Genomic DNA, 17,157 nt, shown 5'->3' with positions numbered 1-17,157 from the left:
ACATTGTTACACCATATTGTGCCTATCTAAGCCGCCTTCCCCAAACACTTATTTTCGCATTTACACTGATGAAGATGATGAGGTCTCCACAGTGCAATTTGGCTCGGCTCAGGGAAGTAGAAAAATACATTTCATGTAATCCAGCCGGGACGTTGTTAGTGGAAAGATCATGTTTATTGTGTTTGTGCGTGTACATTAGCCCTTCCTTCTGCTCTCAAACATCCATAATCTATGCAAACAGATGTGGAAACATAATCATGCAGGATTAGACACATTTTCATCCATCATTGCTTATAGAGCTTTCATCAATCACCAGACCATTAAGATCAGCCCTCGGTGGCTATTCAATGACATTTCCCATTACTAAATGACACGCAAACAATGCACACAAAATGGATGTCCACATCTCATAAATATTATCTTGTGTTGCTAAGATTAGGCTTACACGAGATTGAATTAGGCGCTCATTTTCTTCAGTGTGGTCTGAGCTGAATGGGATTAGCATGTGTGCAGAACAACAAAGCATAAAGGATGCTGGGGCCACCTGACGGACTCGGTCGTCGCGTCACGATCAGTCTTGGCTGCGACTTCCCTGCGACCGGCTTAATCTCGGTGAGATTGTAACAGATCGGGAGAGGGAAACAAAAAGCAGGGTGAAACGCTGTGCTAATCCTCATCTTTTCTCCTCCACTTCTCGCCGACGAGAGGCATCGCTGGCGGCCGGGATGGATTTTTTCCGGTCACAGTTCTCCTCTCAGGCTTCTCCTCGGCTCTAAATCACTGTAAACTCCAGGGAGACTTGGAGGGTTGGAGAATCAAAGGCAGCCAGCCTTATCCTGATATTTTTAGACCACTGGATCTAGCATCTGTGAATTGATGCTAAACTCAGAACCATTAATAGTCAGTTTCTGATATCCTCCTCGGGCTTATCAGACACACTTCCCTCGGCAGGTGAATACTAAAACTATGACGCCTTGGTGGTTTTGTTAGCTCCTCTCTGCCTTTCCAACAGCAGCTCACTGACACGGGTGATGATATCTGGATGCACCAGGCAGTCCAATAGGTCGTTGGTGGTTATTGGTGTGTATCCTGAGTCCTCTGTCTCATCATCCTCTACACTGGCACATGCTCTACACTGATCTGAAACAGGGCTACAGTCATGTGTTGCTTCACAACCTGCGGAGGGTCGGACCTCACCGCCTGATTGAGATTTGATGGCGCACTTCAACGACGACCTGATTGCCAGATTTTCAGGGGAGTCCTTTTGCTCGCAGCGCACCGGGATGAGATGCGGCCCGAAGGAGACGATGAAGGGCACGGACTCCCCGGACAAGTCGCCGCTCTTTCTCGCTCGTCCGCCAGAGTCCCGCTTTACCGGCCGTGGCTCTCTGAGGCCTGAGGTCTGTCTGCACCTCTGTCTCTCCGCACAGGCCCTCAGTGCCAGGTTCACATACTGCATGTTCTCATCATGTGACGTCACTCCCTCCTGCAGGGGCACAACGGGAAACAAAGGTCACATTAGTAAACTTATTCATATCCTGGTTTACTAGCGGTATGAATCTGTGGCTTAACACAGATCCACTTCAGGATTATTATTAGTTACCGATTCAGCTTTGCTTTTTTGGAACAAGTCAATTTGATTGAAGTTTGTAAACCACAATCCAAGTCAACAATTTGATTCAGTACCTTTAGAGATATTTTTAGATGCACTGTGCAAAAATATGGGTAGTCAACTGAAGTGACTACCATTAACTGATAAAAGCGAACAAACAAATGATGATGATGATGATACAAGCTTGCTGATAGTTGGTCAGACTCTGAGAAATTAGGTGCTTTTCCCACAGCTTTTTAATAAGCTGAGTCTAAAAGTTCCTCACTTAAACTGACCCTCTGTAATTTTGCTCTGTGCATCTTTAAATAAATGTGTAATAATGTAACTATCATTTTTCTTTCTCTCTTTGAAATGTGGAAAAAAGGACAACAGAAATACTTATTATTCATTCAAAAATGATGAAAATAATGATTTTTAAAGTATTCTGAATGAAAAAAAGCATTTGATATCGATTCAGGCCAAAGCCAGGGCGACTCATTTTATTTATTTCTTTTAGCAGATCAATGCAGTTGTACTTGCAGAATTTATTTTCAATGCATCAACGCAAGAAATCATCTCAGCCCAACTTTTTACCCGCTGGTGTAAAGGACACCGAGCTGGCCTTGTCATGCCTCCTTTAAACAGCTCATGTAGCTTTCTTTGGAAAGGCCGCAGTGAAAGGAAGACCAGAGGAGATGGCTTCACCTTCTTCAGGATTTATTCTCTTCGGTTGAAAGCTGATATGTTAACAGTCTCGTACCATATTGTTAGCTGACTGTCTGGCTTGGCAAACTTCCAGCCCCCGAAACGCCGACTACCAGCGAGAAGAAGGGGTTAAGAGTTCAGTCGCTTTATTTCTGTCTCTCCCTCTCTCTCTCTCTCTCTCTCTGGTTGCAGGCAGCATTCTTGAGACTTTAGTCTTTTCCTGGAGCCTGGCCAAGTGAGAGAAATCACTCTCTCTGATCTATGTTTCTATATGGCAGCTTATACCCTGACTACAAGGCAAATGACCCCCTGTCCAGTCGTTGGGATAGATGTAGCGTCTGCGTGGTGGATGCTGCCAGGCTGTACCAACCTTTAGGCAGAGAATGAAGAAGGTGTGCGAGGACAGCCTGGTGGTTAGGTCACTGTGTGTCAGGCAACAGTTATGTGTCCTTTTGAAGTTTCAGCGTGTGAGAAATGCACTGAAACCCTACCTGCTCGCTCATTTTCAGCAATGTAAGCCCTGGATAAAACCATGAGCCAAAAATATGCTACACAGTCCACATCTGCCAGTTGAAGTCTTTATATAACTCCAAACTCCTCTGCAGCTATTTAAATTAATCTCTGGTTTTCAAATTGGGGTCCAGGGGCCCCTTACAGGTTCATAAGGGGCCTTGAGGGGGTCCTCAGCAAAAATGCGAAACAGTTTAATTTTGCTTCAGTTTAATTTACCAGAAATTGTTACCTTGTAAAAATGTATGATTCATTCTTTTAACAGCGTGCCACCACTTCCAAATCTATTTGTCAATGTTCAAATAATAAGAAGAGAGATCTTCTGATTTTTTAATTTTAAGTCTGTAAGCTAATCGAATGAATGAGAAATTCAATTTGAATGGATTTCTGTGATTTGTATGTGTGTGTGTGTGTGGTCTTTTTTAAATCATTTATACAAGCTGCTCTCTGCATTGTGCACAAGTTTTGTTTTTTTTTTTAAATCAAATTTTGTTTTTCTGAAATTGGTTTTTGTTGTGTATGGTTCATCTTGGGACTGCTTTGTGAAGGCGTAATAGAGAAGCCATCTGCCACCTGTGGTCGTCCGATAGGAGGGGTGTGACCTCTTGTCTGATTGGTAATAGGATGGCCGTTAGATTTAAGCTCCATGGTACCTTCCTTCAGGTTTGTTCTTTCAATAAGTACAATATCGAATCAATTTAATACTTAACACAAACCAAAGTATCTTTTCCATATTGGGGTCCGTCGGACAAAATCATTTCAAATGGCTGAATGAAAATGATTTTGGGCGTTTGGGAAATGAAGAAGTCTGAAAACACTTCATCTGAGATGTTCTAGTTTTCTACATGAGGCGTTAAAGCGCCACAATAAACACAATGTAGAGCACTCTGGCAATTCTTATATTTCAATCAAGAGACCCTGTAATCCGAGTGGTGGTGTGTTGATTTGCTACCTCGGTGGGGTTGAGCCAGTTGTCAGCGTTGTAATCGCTTGGTGTCGTTTTCAGTGCCAAGACAACAGCCTTGGTAACAGCCTCGCCGACTCTTGCCTCATCATCCGTTTCCTGCCCAGGAGGAGGAAATCGGGGGAAATAAGAACAAGTACAGCATATCGAGGAAATAAAATTGAAGGATAAAGATGTGGTCTGAGGATATGCCACTGGCAGAGCTTCTGTGACCTTGCGGGGAAGAGCCGGAGAGAGACTCGCTATCTGAATAAACATTTGTCTGGCGGCGAGCAGGTTTTTTTTTTTATGCAGCACACACTCCTCGCCGTGCAAACATACACTCATCATAATGACAGGGGAATCTATTACTGCCAGGGCTGTTCATTACTCAAAGCTGAGAGGAGCCTTCATCTGGGAGCACTAAACGCTCTTAGCATCAGCCGTCCTCGAGCGGGAACAGGAGCTCTTCAGGGGAAAAGATGAGGTGGCTCCTATCAAAATGTCAAATTTTGCCAAGAACACACGGAATATTTTTTATTGTTTAAAGCCCTGAACTGAGCAGTTCACAATGAGAAGAGTTTAGCTGAAGGTTGAGCGTACCAGTTCAATCCAGGAGTTGACGCTGACGGTGACGGGGTCCACTGACTCCACATAGTGCCACCAGTGCCTGGGGACGTACAGTACCTGAGAAAGAAAACAAAAAGTAAAGATATCTCCCCACCTATCCCTAATTTAACGTATCCATTCAGACAATTTCTTTATGATTTGGTGGGGTTTGTGCCCCAACATTTTACTCCTTGGGGCAGATAGATGCAGTTTGCCATTGTTGTTTAGCAGGAAATAGATCCCAACTCTTCACCCACAAAGGCTCTAGACAGCCTCAGGTTATCCATGTCTGTTTTTGGAAAAATCTGTTGCTGCTTGAGATTTTCCATGTGTAAATCTTGGATGATTTGAAAAAATACCGGTTCAGCCCCAAATTATCAGGGTGCTAAGAGACAGGGAAGACTGTGGCAGACTGGAAACCTCGCCAAATCATGCAGAAACTATAGGGAAAGGAAGATAGCATAACATACACTACTCACAAAAAGTTAGGGATATTTGGCTTTTGGGTGAAATTTATGGAAAATGTAAAAAGTTCACACTACAGTGATATTATATCATAAAAGTAGGGCATTTAAGTAGAAGCATACACTGGTGATTTCCTCATCTCAAACAATTTCTTGAAACAAAAGCCAACAACAGTGGTGGATATACAACAGCAAAAAAAGTCAGTGTCAATAACTTGTCATGTGCCCTTGAGCATCAATTACAGCTTGACAACGACGTCTCATGCTGTTCACAAGTCGACTTATTGTCTGCTGAGGCATGGCATCCCACTCTTCTTGAAGGGCGGCCCTCAGGACATTGAGGTTCTGGGGTACAGAGCTCCGAGCCTCTACACGGCGACTCAGCTGATCCCATAGGTTTTCTATGGGATTCAGGTCTGGAGAAAGTGCAGGCCACTCCATCTGAGGTACCCCAGTCTCCAGCAGCCGTTCACTAATGATACGACCTCGATGAGCTGGAGCATCAAACACCTGATGTGAATTTTGCCGTTAAGCTCCTTGTTAGAGAACAGCAACTTGTGCAAAAAGTAGTGAAACATTGAACAGTTGGACATGTGCATTCAAAAGTTTACAGAAGGTCATATTAAGTTCACCTGTAAAGGTTAGAATGCATTTTAGGTTCATCCTGAAATTACCCCCGAAAGCCGAATATCCCTAACTTTTTGTGAGTAGTGTATTTTTTTCAGTTTGGGTGGATTGTTCCTTTAAGCCATTGTGCTAAAAGGTTGAGGGAATGCACAGTTCTAGGGATTATACACTAGGTGGCAGCATGCATCTTCTTCTCCAATAGGCTATCAGCGGTTCACCCATTCATAAAGCGGCTCCAGTCTGTATTAAAATGGGTGAGTCTTATTGATTCCCGACTCGTCAGCAGTCCTAATTCATTCTTGTCCTGAGCCCTGACAAGAGGAAAGTAATGCTCCCTGCTCTGTTTGATTTGCACAGCTAAAACTATCTAGAGGGGAAATCGCTGTGCATGCCAGCAGCGTCTCCTCTGCGTGGACAGGTGAGATATTGCCAAGTGTCTTGCCACCAATAAGGCCCACTCAGACTCGTCTACACTTACTGCCCTAAAACTGGCCTAATGGAATAAGTAAAATAAGAGAAATTGGGGTGATGCGAGGTTCAGCCAAAACAAAGTCTGAAACACAGAAGTTAGTGGTTTTCATTTAGAGGGGGCGAACACTTTGTTTATCGTGCAATTTCTGTGACCAACATCACTTCACTCGGAGCCAAATAAACAAAATGGGCCTGTTGCATCATTTCACTTGGCAACGCAGAGTACATACAGTTAGTGGGCCTGACTTGCACATTACTCAGCAACCAGTTTACATAGAGATTGCCTAGCAGCTGGGTACGGCGTTCTGATAGGAGGATGTTTAGTACGCTACAGGGGCTCCGGCACCAGCAGATAGTGAAGAGAGACAGATGGCTAATTGCTTTGTCACTGTGTTGACTCCTCAAGAGCGAGACAGCGCCGCTGGAATCTGAAACAAGGCACAGAAAGAGATGGAGGAATACATCAAGGAGGCCCCGCAGAGCGATTCGGAGCCGGCTAACGGCTTGAAAAGGTGGCTGCGGCCGTTTCTCAAAAATGTGGTGATCACAACGGGCGTGTTTTTGATGGAACTGCGCCTCGATCGCGACTTAGATATCCCATTGACCCGGTTATGAAGGGGAGCGCGCGAGGCGAATCCGACTGAGGTGTCTGCTGATCGGCTGCCCTGGACTTGACCCTGCTGCTATTGTCCTGACTAGACACTTGGAGTGATGACACAGCGTCCTTTAAAACAGCGTACCTCCTCCTCTCATTCCATATGCATGCCCCGGTGCTCCTCCTGAAAGCGCTATACATTACTGATAAGGCCAGATTTAATTAGAACACAAGTCATGACCACTGTCTTGCCTCACATTTTTATGGAAGCCACAACTACAAATAAATCACACGGCTGAGTCCACCTTTATATGCTCGGTGCTAAAACGACCAATAAAGCTATATTTTATGGTTATTGCCTCTGGGTCACAAGCCCTTCATCACATAAATGTAGGCCTATTGCATAATGTCAAACCACAGTACATCACTCTTGAAGGTTCTCCAGCACATTTGAAAAATAAAATCAATTTCTAACACTTAAGAGGTGCTTGATGTGTCCCGGCTCAGTGTTGGATGAAAACTGTCAAACGTCTTTCATAGATAAACTTGTACTGGTGAGCTGGATGGAGAGTGCTGACCTGTCCGGGCTGCAGAGTGACGGCGTGGTGCCTCGCTCTCCTGAAGGCTGGGAACCTCTTGAGGTCGGGCTTTAAAACGTCTACCTGGCTGAAGACGCTGGACTCCTCATATGGGATCCTGGTTGGGTACAAGTTGGCCGCGTCCTCTGGAGGGAACAGATGCCAACGCTTCCTACACGCAGGAAATAACACTGTCAAGTATAAGCGCACACTTTGGAGCGAGTCCGACTGCTATCTGAATTTATTTCGATCTCTTTCCAAGGATTATGTGTTTGAGTGGCGTAGTTACGTCAGTTAATGATCTCAGGATGTGAGGAAATGAACCCAAAACTCAGGCTGAGGTGGCTTACGGTCGGCCCGGGGCTTACTTTCCTGTATTTCACATAGAGATATGATTTGCATTTCTCCAGAAGTGTAAACACCACCTGTGTTTGCCTCTGGGCACACAATGGCAAATACTCCAAGTGATTAAGAAAGCTTTTAAACTGGGACTGGTGTGGAATTGACAAAAAGTGACAAAAACACAAATTTGTTTCGCTATATGCAAAGTACAATAGACGTGAATTAACACCAGAATAATGACATGAAGCCATAATAACAAAAATAAATAAACATTAAATGCAAAGCTCAACAGTTAATTAAAATGTATTTCATTGTATTGTGTTTTTTATTGAATAGGGACCTTACGTTTGCAGTGTAACTATGAAAAGTAAATAAGATAAAACTTTGTTTTTCCTTGTTCTGTTTCCAGGCTCTAAACATTAATGTAATGCTGAGAGAGTCAAAATCACAAAACCCTTTTCCTACCAAGACAACAATTCACTTTTCTTTGATCAGACATTCAGGGTGTTTGTTATAACTATTAACAATTCATGCAATAACTAATTCAAAGTTCATCTGACCAAACATGGTCAGAAAGACCACAAGTATCAATCGCTGTTACACTTTCACAGATCATCAGTGCCGATGAACCGCATGAGCTACTTTTTCTTATTAACACCTGAGATCCTATTACAAGCAGCAAGATAAAACTGTGGCTGGCTTGGGTAGAGCAGTAAAGAGAGAGAGAGAGAGAGATAAGATAGAAAGAGACCTTTTCCCCTTTTTTCCATGGACTCTTCGTTCCACACAATAAAACCTCACCTATCTCCATGTCCCTCTCTCTCTCTCTCTCTAGCAAGGTGTGTGACAAATTAACTCTCCTCCAGAGGCCGGGGGACGGATCACTTTCTGCGCCCAGGTGGCTCAGCCGGCCTCGCTCTTGTTCGCCCCCCGCCCCATCTCTGCTTTGAGAAAATGAAGACTGCCCTCTCCATTCACTGTTACAGGACTCTGCGCCTGTCCTCGTCTGTATGAGGAGGACGGATGGAAGGCAAAAGACTTCCATCACCGGTCTGTGTGTTGCTGTGCAGCCGCTTTTGTCTGCAACCCCATTCTTTCTCTCTGCTCATCTACCTCTCCTCTCATCTCTGCCTGATCCATGCCTGAACCGACTCTTTGCATGACAAGACAATGTTAAGAAGACAGAGCTTAAGAAATAACAAGAAGATATTTTAGGAAGGCGATTAAGTGGAATTTGTCAATATTCTCTTAGCAAGAGTCTCATCTCGTATGAATTTCTTTAAATTTAAACTCTTAAGTTCTTTGAGTTAAATGGATAATTAAAGGATAAGCCATCCAAATTTGAGAACAATCATTTGAAGAGACCCATTTGTCCCTTAGTCTCTCTTTTGAAAGAAATATAAGAAACTTAAGAAAATACATACGACCTGTTTCTGAGAATATTATTTCACCTATTTTTTTGAAAGAATAAAACTGAGATAAAGTCGTGCTCAGGATTTTTTTTTTCTTATGAATTATGTGTGAATCTGTCCACAGGTGAGACAAAAAAAAGATGATCCAAATAGTTTTTATATCTCCGTGTGTGCTGGTATCCCTCTTACCTTCCCTGTACCTGCAGTACCAAGTTACAGCCGTAAGAGTCGAGGTGGCACGGCGTGTTGGCGCCCTCCGTGCCGATCCATAAGGTGCTCTGTCTCCCGTTGCGGCCACTGAAGCCAAACTCAGACCACATGACATCCTGCAACATGCACCGGCTTCAGTAAATAGACGTGAAAAGACAAATAACAGCCTGATTTTTTCAAAATGAGAAATTTCACCTCTGAATGTCAATGCTAATGCCACAAATGGGACACAAGTCAGACTCCCATTTTCTCAATTGTCATAAACTCTGGCGGGATGTATAATGATGCGATATAAGCGCACGGCTACATCCCCATCTCATCAGCTCCTCAGACAGGCGGGGCCAATAACAGATAACGGATGAAGGCCGCTGTGCAGAGAAGCCGAGCTATTTGTCATCTTCCTTGAAACACTGGTGTGTCAATCATTCGCCGTCAGGGCACAGAGACACAGCACTCAGGCCAGCTTTCTGAATAATGAAGTCATTTCCATATGCAGACAGCTGTAAATGACAGACTGGACAATCTAGCCGTCGGGCAGCCTTTTGCATAGCCCCATTCATCCTTTAAAAAGATTATGACTGCCCGTCTCAAAGGAATGGATGTTGGCAGGTAAATATTGCAGGCGGATGCCCAGTAAAAATGTATTATCTCTGACATAAAATTAAAAGAATTTGAGACAGTGGCTTGGGACAAGGCAGGACTTTTATGTCTTGCCTGCCTGAGGATCAAAACAGCAGGGAAAAATGCCTTTATGGGCAAACACCTAAAATTTTAATTGAAAATGTCTGTCAAATCCCAGAAAATACACAGCAAAAGAGCTTCCAGTAGATAGATCCTTTCCTCCTTCCATCCTGTCTGATTTTTCAGTTTTTGCTTTGTGTTAAGCTGATAATTTGCCCATGGTTTATGAGGGATAAAAACTTTTCATCAGTACATGAAAGTATTTCAAAGGTCCAGTTCGAAATCAGAGTCAAGCATCGCCTGATGTGTGAGATTCGCTTCACAATCAGCCCTGCTGAAGAGAGGATTCACAGACGTGCTTTAAACGAGTCAGAATGAGCATCAATACTTTCATTTAGCAGAGCAATCTCTGAGCAGGCTATTGATTCTGACAGAAAAGGTTAAAAATACATTACAGTCCCTGATCGCTGAGACAGAAGTTTGCATGACCTCAATCTGTCTGGTGCTCATCAACACTTTATGCAATTCAGAAAGAGAGGGGAGGGGGTCATGTCATTCAAACACACAAGGAAGCACTTAACTCAAATTACACAATACATCCGGATGATAGACAGATCTTGATCTGTCAAATTGTACTGAGGGGCTGTTGGAAAAAAATATTAACCTGAAAAAAGTCAACATTTTAAAAACTAAGAAATCAAGAACCTTATGCCTCCTGATGCTGTTTATCACTCTGCCCTTAGATTAATAACAGGGTTTAGCTTTAAAACTCACCACCGTCTACTGTGTGAGAAAGCTGGTTGGCAGGGAAAAGGGAGCCACACTCCATTCTGTTTGTCCATAAAACCCTTATTGAAATACTTCCAGAGTTTCCCTCAGGTCTCCTTTCATATCAGTCCGTTTCACACTGGACTAGAGCACGAGACGACTTGGTCCTCGAGGATCATCGTGTCAAAGTGGAGGAACAGGCAGAGATTACTGAAACTGGACGGGTTAATCTCTTTTACACCATTTAAATTACTAACAGTGGAATCAAAGCAGCATCAATGCTTGTGTTTCCACTAACCACTTTACTGTTTTTATTGTTTTATTTAGCTGTTGTTATTTATTAGTGTATTGTACTGCTTGGTACCTTTGTATTGCATTTTATTGTTTTTACTCCAGTATTATTACATTTTTTACTGCATTTTATTGTTTTTATATACTGTAGTATTATGTAATGCTCTGAGTGTATCCAGGGTGTCCTCGAAAAACAGAGCCTGCTTTCAAGGGTCAACCCTGATTAAATAAAGGTCTGAATGGATGAGTGAATAATCAAGAGATCTCTGTATAGTCTCTAAAAAACAGCACTACTTTGTAAGCATTAGCCTTTAAATGACTATTAACCTAAACAAGAGCCAATGATGCGCCTTCTACTTCACTGGCCACAATTATACTGTAGAAAAAGATGCAATTTTCTTCAAATGTGTGTTTCATTTGGATTTTCTTAATTAAATTGGGTGCCAAAGCCTCATAAAACTAACCACCAAGTATTCCATAAAGCAGAGTTTTAAAGTTAGATAGATAAATATAGAAAAGGTGATGCTTTATACTGATGACAGTGAGCTGTGAAACTTGACACTTTTTAAATATCAGCTAGAACTTGCCCAGGTAATGGAGCTTGTTCACAAAGAGAAGAGGCCTAACTACCTCAAACATGGATGGCTGATCTTGGAACAGCGTGGCGATGTACTTGTAGTCGGCGTAGGCCCAATATTCTGAGGAGGGGTAGTCAGAGAAAGGTCCCACATCCGTCCCAGCCTGGCCACCGGCCCAGCTGAGAAACTGTCCCAGCCTGGCCTCCACATACGAACACTGAGTTTCAAACAGAGGCGCTGGGAGAGAGGGAAGAGACAGCAAAGGTCAGAAAGTGCGACAGGGAACCTTATCATTTCCAATACAACAATAAAGTTTAAACATTTCAACCAATCTCCGCTGGAATTAATGCAATTCGCGGAGCAGAAGCATACTGCAATGCTTCATCAAAGAGGCATGAAATTTTGTTTTACCCGCTTATATAAGAAAAATAAATCACTGCTGTGATGATTTACTTTTGCTTTTGTTCTACTGAACAAAGTGTTGTGTCTCTGGTTCAGGGATGACATTTATAATCCATCATGAGTTATACCCCTCTGTCAGCTGTTGCAGCAGAAAAATATGATTTAGCGGTCTAATTAGTCGGCTTTTATCGAAGGACACAGTCTCCGTTTATTTGCCATAGAATGAGTGATTACCTTGGGCATTCCAGTGCCACATGGAGGGTAAAACACAACAGACACTGGAAGACAAAAATCCTTGCTGAAATGCTGCCGGCTGCTTAGGTGAAATATTAAATTGGATCATTACACGAACCCAAATACATTATCGGCTTTTGCTAACTACAGCCTAATTGTGAAATTATCGCTTGTCAGAGAATGAACTAAATAAGACTGCATACCATTATTGTGGATTTCCTGGAGATAGAGTCCAGCCCTATTAGGGAATGTGCAGGAATGTGATCAGTTTTACAAAAAACAAAAAACAGTCCTCTCGCATTAAACCGTGGTAAAAACATGAAATCCTGAAAACAAGAAAGAACATTCTGGCTTTTTAGTTTAAAAGTAAGTAGATGTATAAGTAGTAGTGATAATAACTAGTGCTGAAATGAATGAATGAGAAAATTAATCAATTCTAATTCTGAGTATCCGTTAGTCGTTTCAGTTGAGTCATTTATCAAGGAAAAAAATCCACACATTTGCTGCTTAGAAATATTGAACCGGCTTTTGTGAATCAGCAAATCGTTAACATTTGCTGATTCACAAAGGCAAGGATTTGTTTGCTTTTTAATTAATGTTTCATATTGTTATAAAAGTAAAAGTAAAACTAGGTGGAGGGGGGGGTTTATTGGCTGCTGATCAGAATAAGAAAGCCCTATTAGATATCACTTTGAGGTCTAGTAACTTGTGACAGACATTTGATACTATTTTTGACATTTGAAGAGAAATTCTTTATCAATAATATAAATATAATAAGCATCAGATTAACAGTGACAATGAAATAATCATTAACTGCAGCCCTAATAAGTATCATAGTCATTTTTGAACATTGGTGAGATTGACTCATTGGAATTCCAACACCAGTGTTTCCAATGAGCATGAATGAGTTTTTTTTTTTTTTTTTTTTTTTTTTTAAATTAATTAATTTATTTATTTTAACAGCCAGGGCCAATTAGATAGTGACATTAAGCATGTAATCATTTATTTGAAGTGGTTTGGATTGCCTGGTCGGTTGCCCCAGTGTTATTAATTCAGCCCAGATCTCTCTGGATTTCGTTTTCGGTCTTACTGTTGGCCTCGTCTTTCCTCCCTAGTCTGAACCTGGTGGTCCTGTCGCCGAGGCAGCCTGACAGGTGCTCTGCGCTCCAGCGGCGAACAGGCCAGCCGCCGGTCATGTTGAGGAAGACGGCAGGCTGCTGCAGGCCGTGCAGGATCCTCTGGGCCTCCTCTGGACTGAAGGGGTTACTGGTGGTGGGGGTGGCCATGCTCTGTAAATATTACATTCACGTTGTGACTCACATGCTTTGGACACAGGGCACTTAACCCTCATGTTACCGTCAAATTTACTAACATGTTTTATGAACTGGGGTCAATAATTAAACCTCCAGAAAATGATCATAATAATAATTGTCAGCCCAAGTTTATGCATCTGCTGTTTTATGTCTTGTTGATGACCTAAATAGCCCTTTATATAAAACACAACCTCTCCACTCACCAGGCTTACACGTCAAAGTTCATGTGGAAATCATGTTGTTCCCTCATGAATGCCATATTGACTATCAGTGGTGTGGTTATATTCCGTTAGGGCCCTAAAGCAAAGGGAAGTCTTTTCACAATGATAAACCGCATGTTACAGTTCCTCTGTGTCGTCCAACACAACAGATATGTGTAAAATCTAGATATTTCTTATATGTTTTGCACAGCTGAAACAGCCTCAGGATGAAGTTAAGTTCATGTTCACCCGCTTGCCCCGTTAAATTAGGGGGGAAAAGGTCATGAAATATGAAACAACAGATGAAGTTAATTGGGTTAAATCGACTCAAAAGATAACAGGAGGGTTAAAAAGCAGCTAGTGGGAGACTGAGGGATCAATAAAGTGTTTTCGAGGTGGAAACTTGCTGTTTTAGCGAAGAATCAGACTGTAGCGTTAGTCGGCCTTTGTTATGTGAAAATCTGGTTGTTTTAATTATTAGAGCTTCATCTCCACACTCAAATTATCACAGGAAAAACAGAGGATTCGTGGAAAAAGCGTTTCCAAACAGGAAGAAGCGGGGTGCTCACCTTCCACTACACGTGCTCCTGGGGTTCGGAACGTACAAGGAAGTAAACAAAGCTCACGTGACAGCCTGACGTGTTTTTCCATGGGAACGGACTGCCCGGCTGTGGAATCTGCGCCATTTTGGCTCCACCGGCGGCTCAAAACACCCCACAGGCCGACGGAGGAACGGGGAGCCAAAATGGCGACGGACGAGGCGCAGTTTACAAAAACGAGAGGCGCTTCCGCTCGGGGCATGCGCAGTAAAGCCAGGCGATAGCAGCCGTTGATAGAGCTTGTTATTGTTTCTGTGAGTGTGTGTGGCCTGACAGGGAGCGTAACGAAGTGCTTCTCCTCCGCTGTCAATCCGTGAAACCGCGTTAGAAAGTGAGCTGATAGACGGATAAAGAGATGGGCGCCGGGTCGAGCAGCGAGGCCGAGAGGGAGCCGCTTCTCGTCCCTTCTCATCCGGAGACAAACAGTGTGCCAGTGTTCAGCAGAGTGTACGGGAGAAGATGGCTGGTTTTGACCCTGTTTTCCCTGCTGGGATTCATGCAGGGGATGGTGTGGAACAGCTGGGGTCCCATCCAAAACTCCGCCGTTCACGCTTTCGGTTTCTCCAAGTCGGACATCGCCGTCCTGGTGCTGTGGGGGCCGGTGGGTTTCATCCCCTGGCTGCTCTTTATGTGGCTAATGGATAAAAAAGGTGAGTTGTTTACATCCGGTACACAGTGTCCCGACGTGAACGTCTCGTCGTTTTGACAGCCCCCCTCCCCATTTGTGCTACTTTAGTCAGTGAGCGCCACATGATACATGTTGACACGTTCTGATTCACTCAAAAACAAATAGTACAGCCTGTAATCAAGCGTGGACAATGTCGATCACGCTCTTTATTGTTTTTCGATTAATCGATTAATCATTTGGACTGTAAATCGCCATAATTAATGATGAGAATAATAATCATAAATGGCGCCGGGTGCTCGTTGGAAGCGTTTTTTTTTTTTTTTTAAATTATTTTTCATTGGTCTGATTAGAAGTAAACAAAATGAAAAACAACATGTTTTTTTTTTTTTTATAACAAAAGTGCTAGGCTAAGGAAATCTAAAGCTACAATTAGCAGATGTTTGGGAATTTCCCTGGGGAAATGTTTTAAGCAATTATCACCATTAAAATTTAATTGATTAATTGGCTAACCAGGCCTTACAGCACTAATAAATAGGTATTGGCCTATTTCATGTCTGTTTGGACATTTTCATGTCTAGGCTGTCGAGGTCGATACATTTCATTCCCATTTGATACAGGTTTTATCCCAAGGATAGCGAACAAAGATACTGTAGTCTGTCTATTCTGTTGGTTGGAAGGATTAGTCAGAAGAGTGACACCTGTGAGGATTTTTTTCTCCCATACAGACTTTCACAGTGCTAACATACAATAAACAAGATAACAAGTGAAACTGAACTAATATTTATCTCGCTGGGGATCCTAGCACCTTCTCAAGGGCCCTTGGGGGTCCCTGAACTCACCTGAGAATAAAACAGAATAACATGGAAACACAGTCCATTGGATTAAGATGTAAATTAAGTCAAATAAGTTCGAGGTGGGACTATATACTTTCCTGATACGATATTATCACAATAGATTAGATATTTATTATGATTCTGCAAGTATTGCGAATCGCTCTCACAATTTGTTGTGATTTTTGTTTGCTCTTTAACACTAGACCATGGGGAAAAGTTGAATCATACACTTCTATAGACTGTATATCAGGAGTTGTATTTCCAAAAAACAATGCACATTAAGTAGTTAAGTATTTAAGCGCTTAAGTATAGTGATTTGATATTGCAGTTTACTGTGATTTTTGTTTTGTGATTTATATTGATTCAGGAAGAAAAAATATTAAATGAATCAATTTTTTCCTCACCTCTACTGCTAATTATCCTATATTACTTTAATTTACTGTGAGTTTGGACCTGCCTGATGCAGACTAGTGTCAGATATCACCTGCATTACTAGCCTTTCAAAATGTTGCCCACAGGGGAAATGACTGACCTTTGTGAAAACCTGTCAACCAGGCATCTGGCTGCATTTCAACCGGTGACCAACATTATTTCTTTCATAATATGCTAAAAATGGGGCAGAGTGTTGTTTTTTTTTTGTGTGTGTGTGTGAGTTCAGGAGACACTCCTGTGGTACCATTACAGCACAGCATGTTCCCAGGGGAAAAAGAAAACAACAACAAAAACAACACAGTCTGCCGAGGTAGAATTTTTTCTAAAGAGGTCACTTGAAGGTTTTGCTCTTTTGAGAAAGTTCTTCAAACAACACAGCATTTCAGTCAAGTGCCATTAAGCGATGAGGCACGGTGAGGGAGCACACAGACGCTGTGCCTCAGACTGACCTCTTGGCTGAGTCAGAATCGACCTCACCAAACCAGTTCCTCTGCATCACCTGACTTACACTGTAATTCATGTTCCAACTGCACTGTCAGATGACAAACACAGTGGCAACACAGTAACCGGGCTGCTAATGGATACCGGACAAAACAGAGCATCTTGCCAAGATATTACTCAGTTAGTCTTGTGATGCTGATTCATCAGAGAAATTAGTGGTTATGGGTGTGATTTAATTCAAGCAAAAGTCATTTTGTGTGCCAGAGGTAGAAGCTGTTAAAGACTTTATTTTGCCAGTCTTCAAGATACTCTAATTAATCTTAGAGCTATTGTGATTGTGGTATGATTCACAATTTTAGTATTAGCAATAATTCTTGCATTATAATGTTCATTTTCATAGTGTGATTTTTTTTTCTTTTTCCGCTGGAATATGTACCAAACAAACATGTTTTCATCATCTGGAAAATACAATTTGTAGCTGCTGCGATTTGGATATTGCACAATAATATTTCGCCCTAATGATTAAACACCTGAAACACTCAGGGTCATATTGCAGTCATGCATACAGGACTGTGAATCAAATTAAGAGCACATAATCCTACAGTTGTATTTGTTGTTACAGCAGGACATTTAATACAGTGCGTCTACAGTGCCTTGAAAGCAGTATTTTGTTGAGGTGTTTTGTTTTTTATTTGAGGGC

The 17,157-nt window shown here is 42.3% G+C and overlaps 2 protein-coding genes across 5 annotated transcripts in view; one reads left to right on the top strand and one right to left on the bottom strand.

The window, feature by feature from the left end:
- Positions 1 to 136: 136 nt before the first annotated feature.
- Positions 137 to 14,344, bottom strand: hspbap1 (hspb associated protein 1). 4 transcript variants are annotated; one of them, XM_030080477.1, is made up of 9 exons: positions 14,094 to 14,344; positions 13,528 to 13,621; positions 13,102 to 13,300; positions 11,428 to 11,612; positions 9,037 to 9,173; positions 7,094 to 7,265; positions 4,353 to 4,436; positions 3,759 to 3,869; positions 137 to 1,486 (listed from the first exon to the last, which is right to left on the bottom strand). In XM_030080477.1, the coding sequence occupies exons 3-9, from the start codon at positions 13,295 to 13,297 to the stop codon at positions 965 to 967; spliced, it is 1,407 nt and encodes a 468-aa protein (XP_029936337.1). In that variant the 5' UTR covers positions 13,298 to 13,300; positions 13,528 to 13,621; positions 14,094 to 14,344; the 3' UTR covers positions 137 to 964. The 4 variants fall into 4 exon arrangements, with proteins under 4 accessions (XP_029936337.1, XP_029936339.1, XP_029936338.1 ...); XM_030080479.1 differs by having other exon boundaries at positions 14,151 to 14,344; XM_030080478.1 differs by lacking the exon at positions 14,094 to 14,344 and adding an exon at positions 13,923 to 14,086 and having other exon boundaries at positions 13,528 to 13,628.
- A 25-nt stretch (positions 14,345 to 14,369) lies between these two features.
- Positions 14,370 to 17,157, top strand: part of slc49a4 (solute carrier family 49 member 4) — a 49,169-nt gene continuing 46,381 nt past the window's right edge. The window contains exon 1 of the mRNA XM_030080481.1: positions 14,370 to 14,773. Within this exon, the coding sequence (XP_029936341.1) occupies positions 14,479 to 14,773 (295 nt within the window). The 5' untranslated portion in view covers positions 14,370 to 14,478. The remainder of the gene's footprint in view (positions 14,774 to 17,157) is intronic.

This window comes from Myripristis murdjan, chromosome 21, assembly GCF_902150065.1.
Source record: "Myripristis murdjan chromosome 21, fMyrMur1.1, whole genome shotgun sequence".
NCBI lineage: Eukaryota > Metazoa > Chordata > Actinopteri > Holocentriformes > Holocentridae > Myripristis > Myripristis murdjan.
The sequence above is the reverse complement of the archived record's forward strand: the minus strand, read 5'-3'. Positions and strand labels throughout refer to the sequence as shown.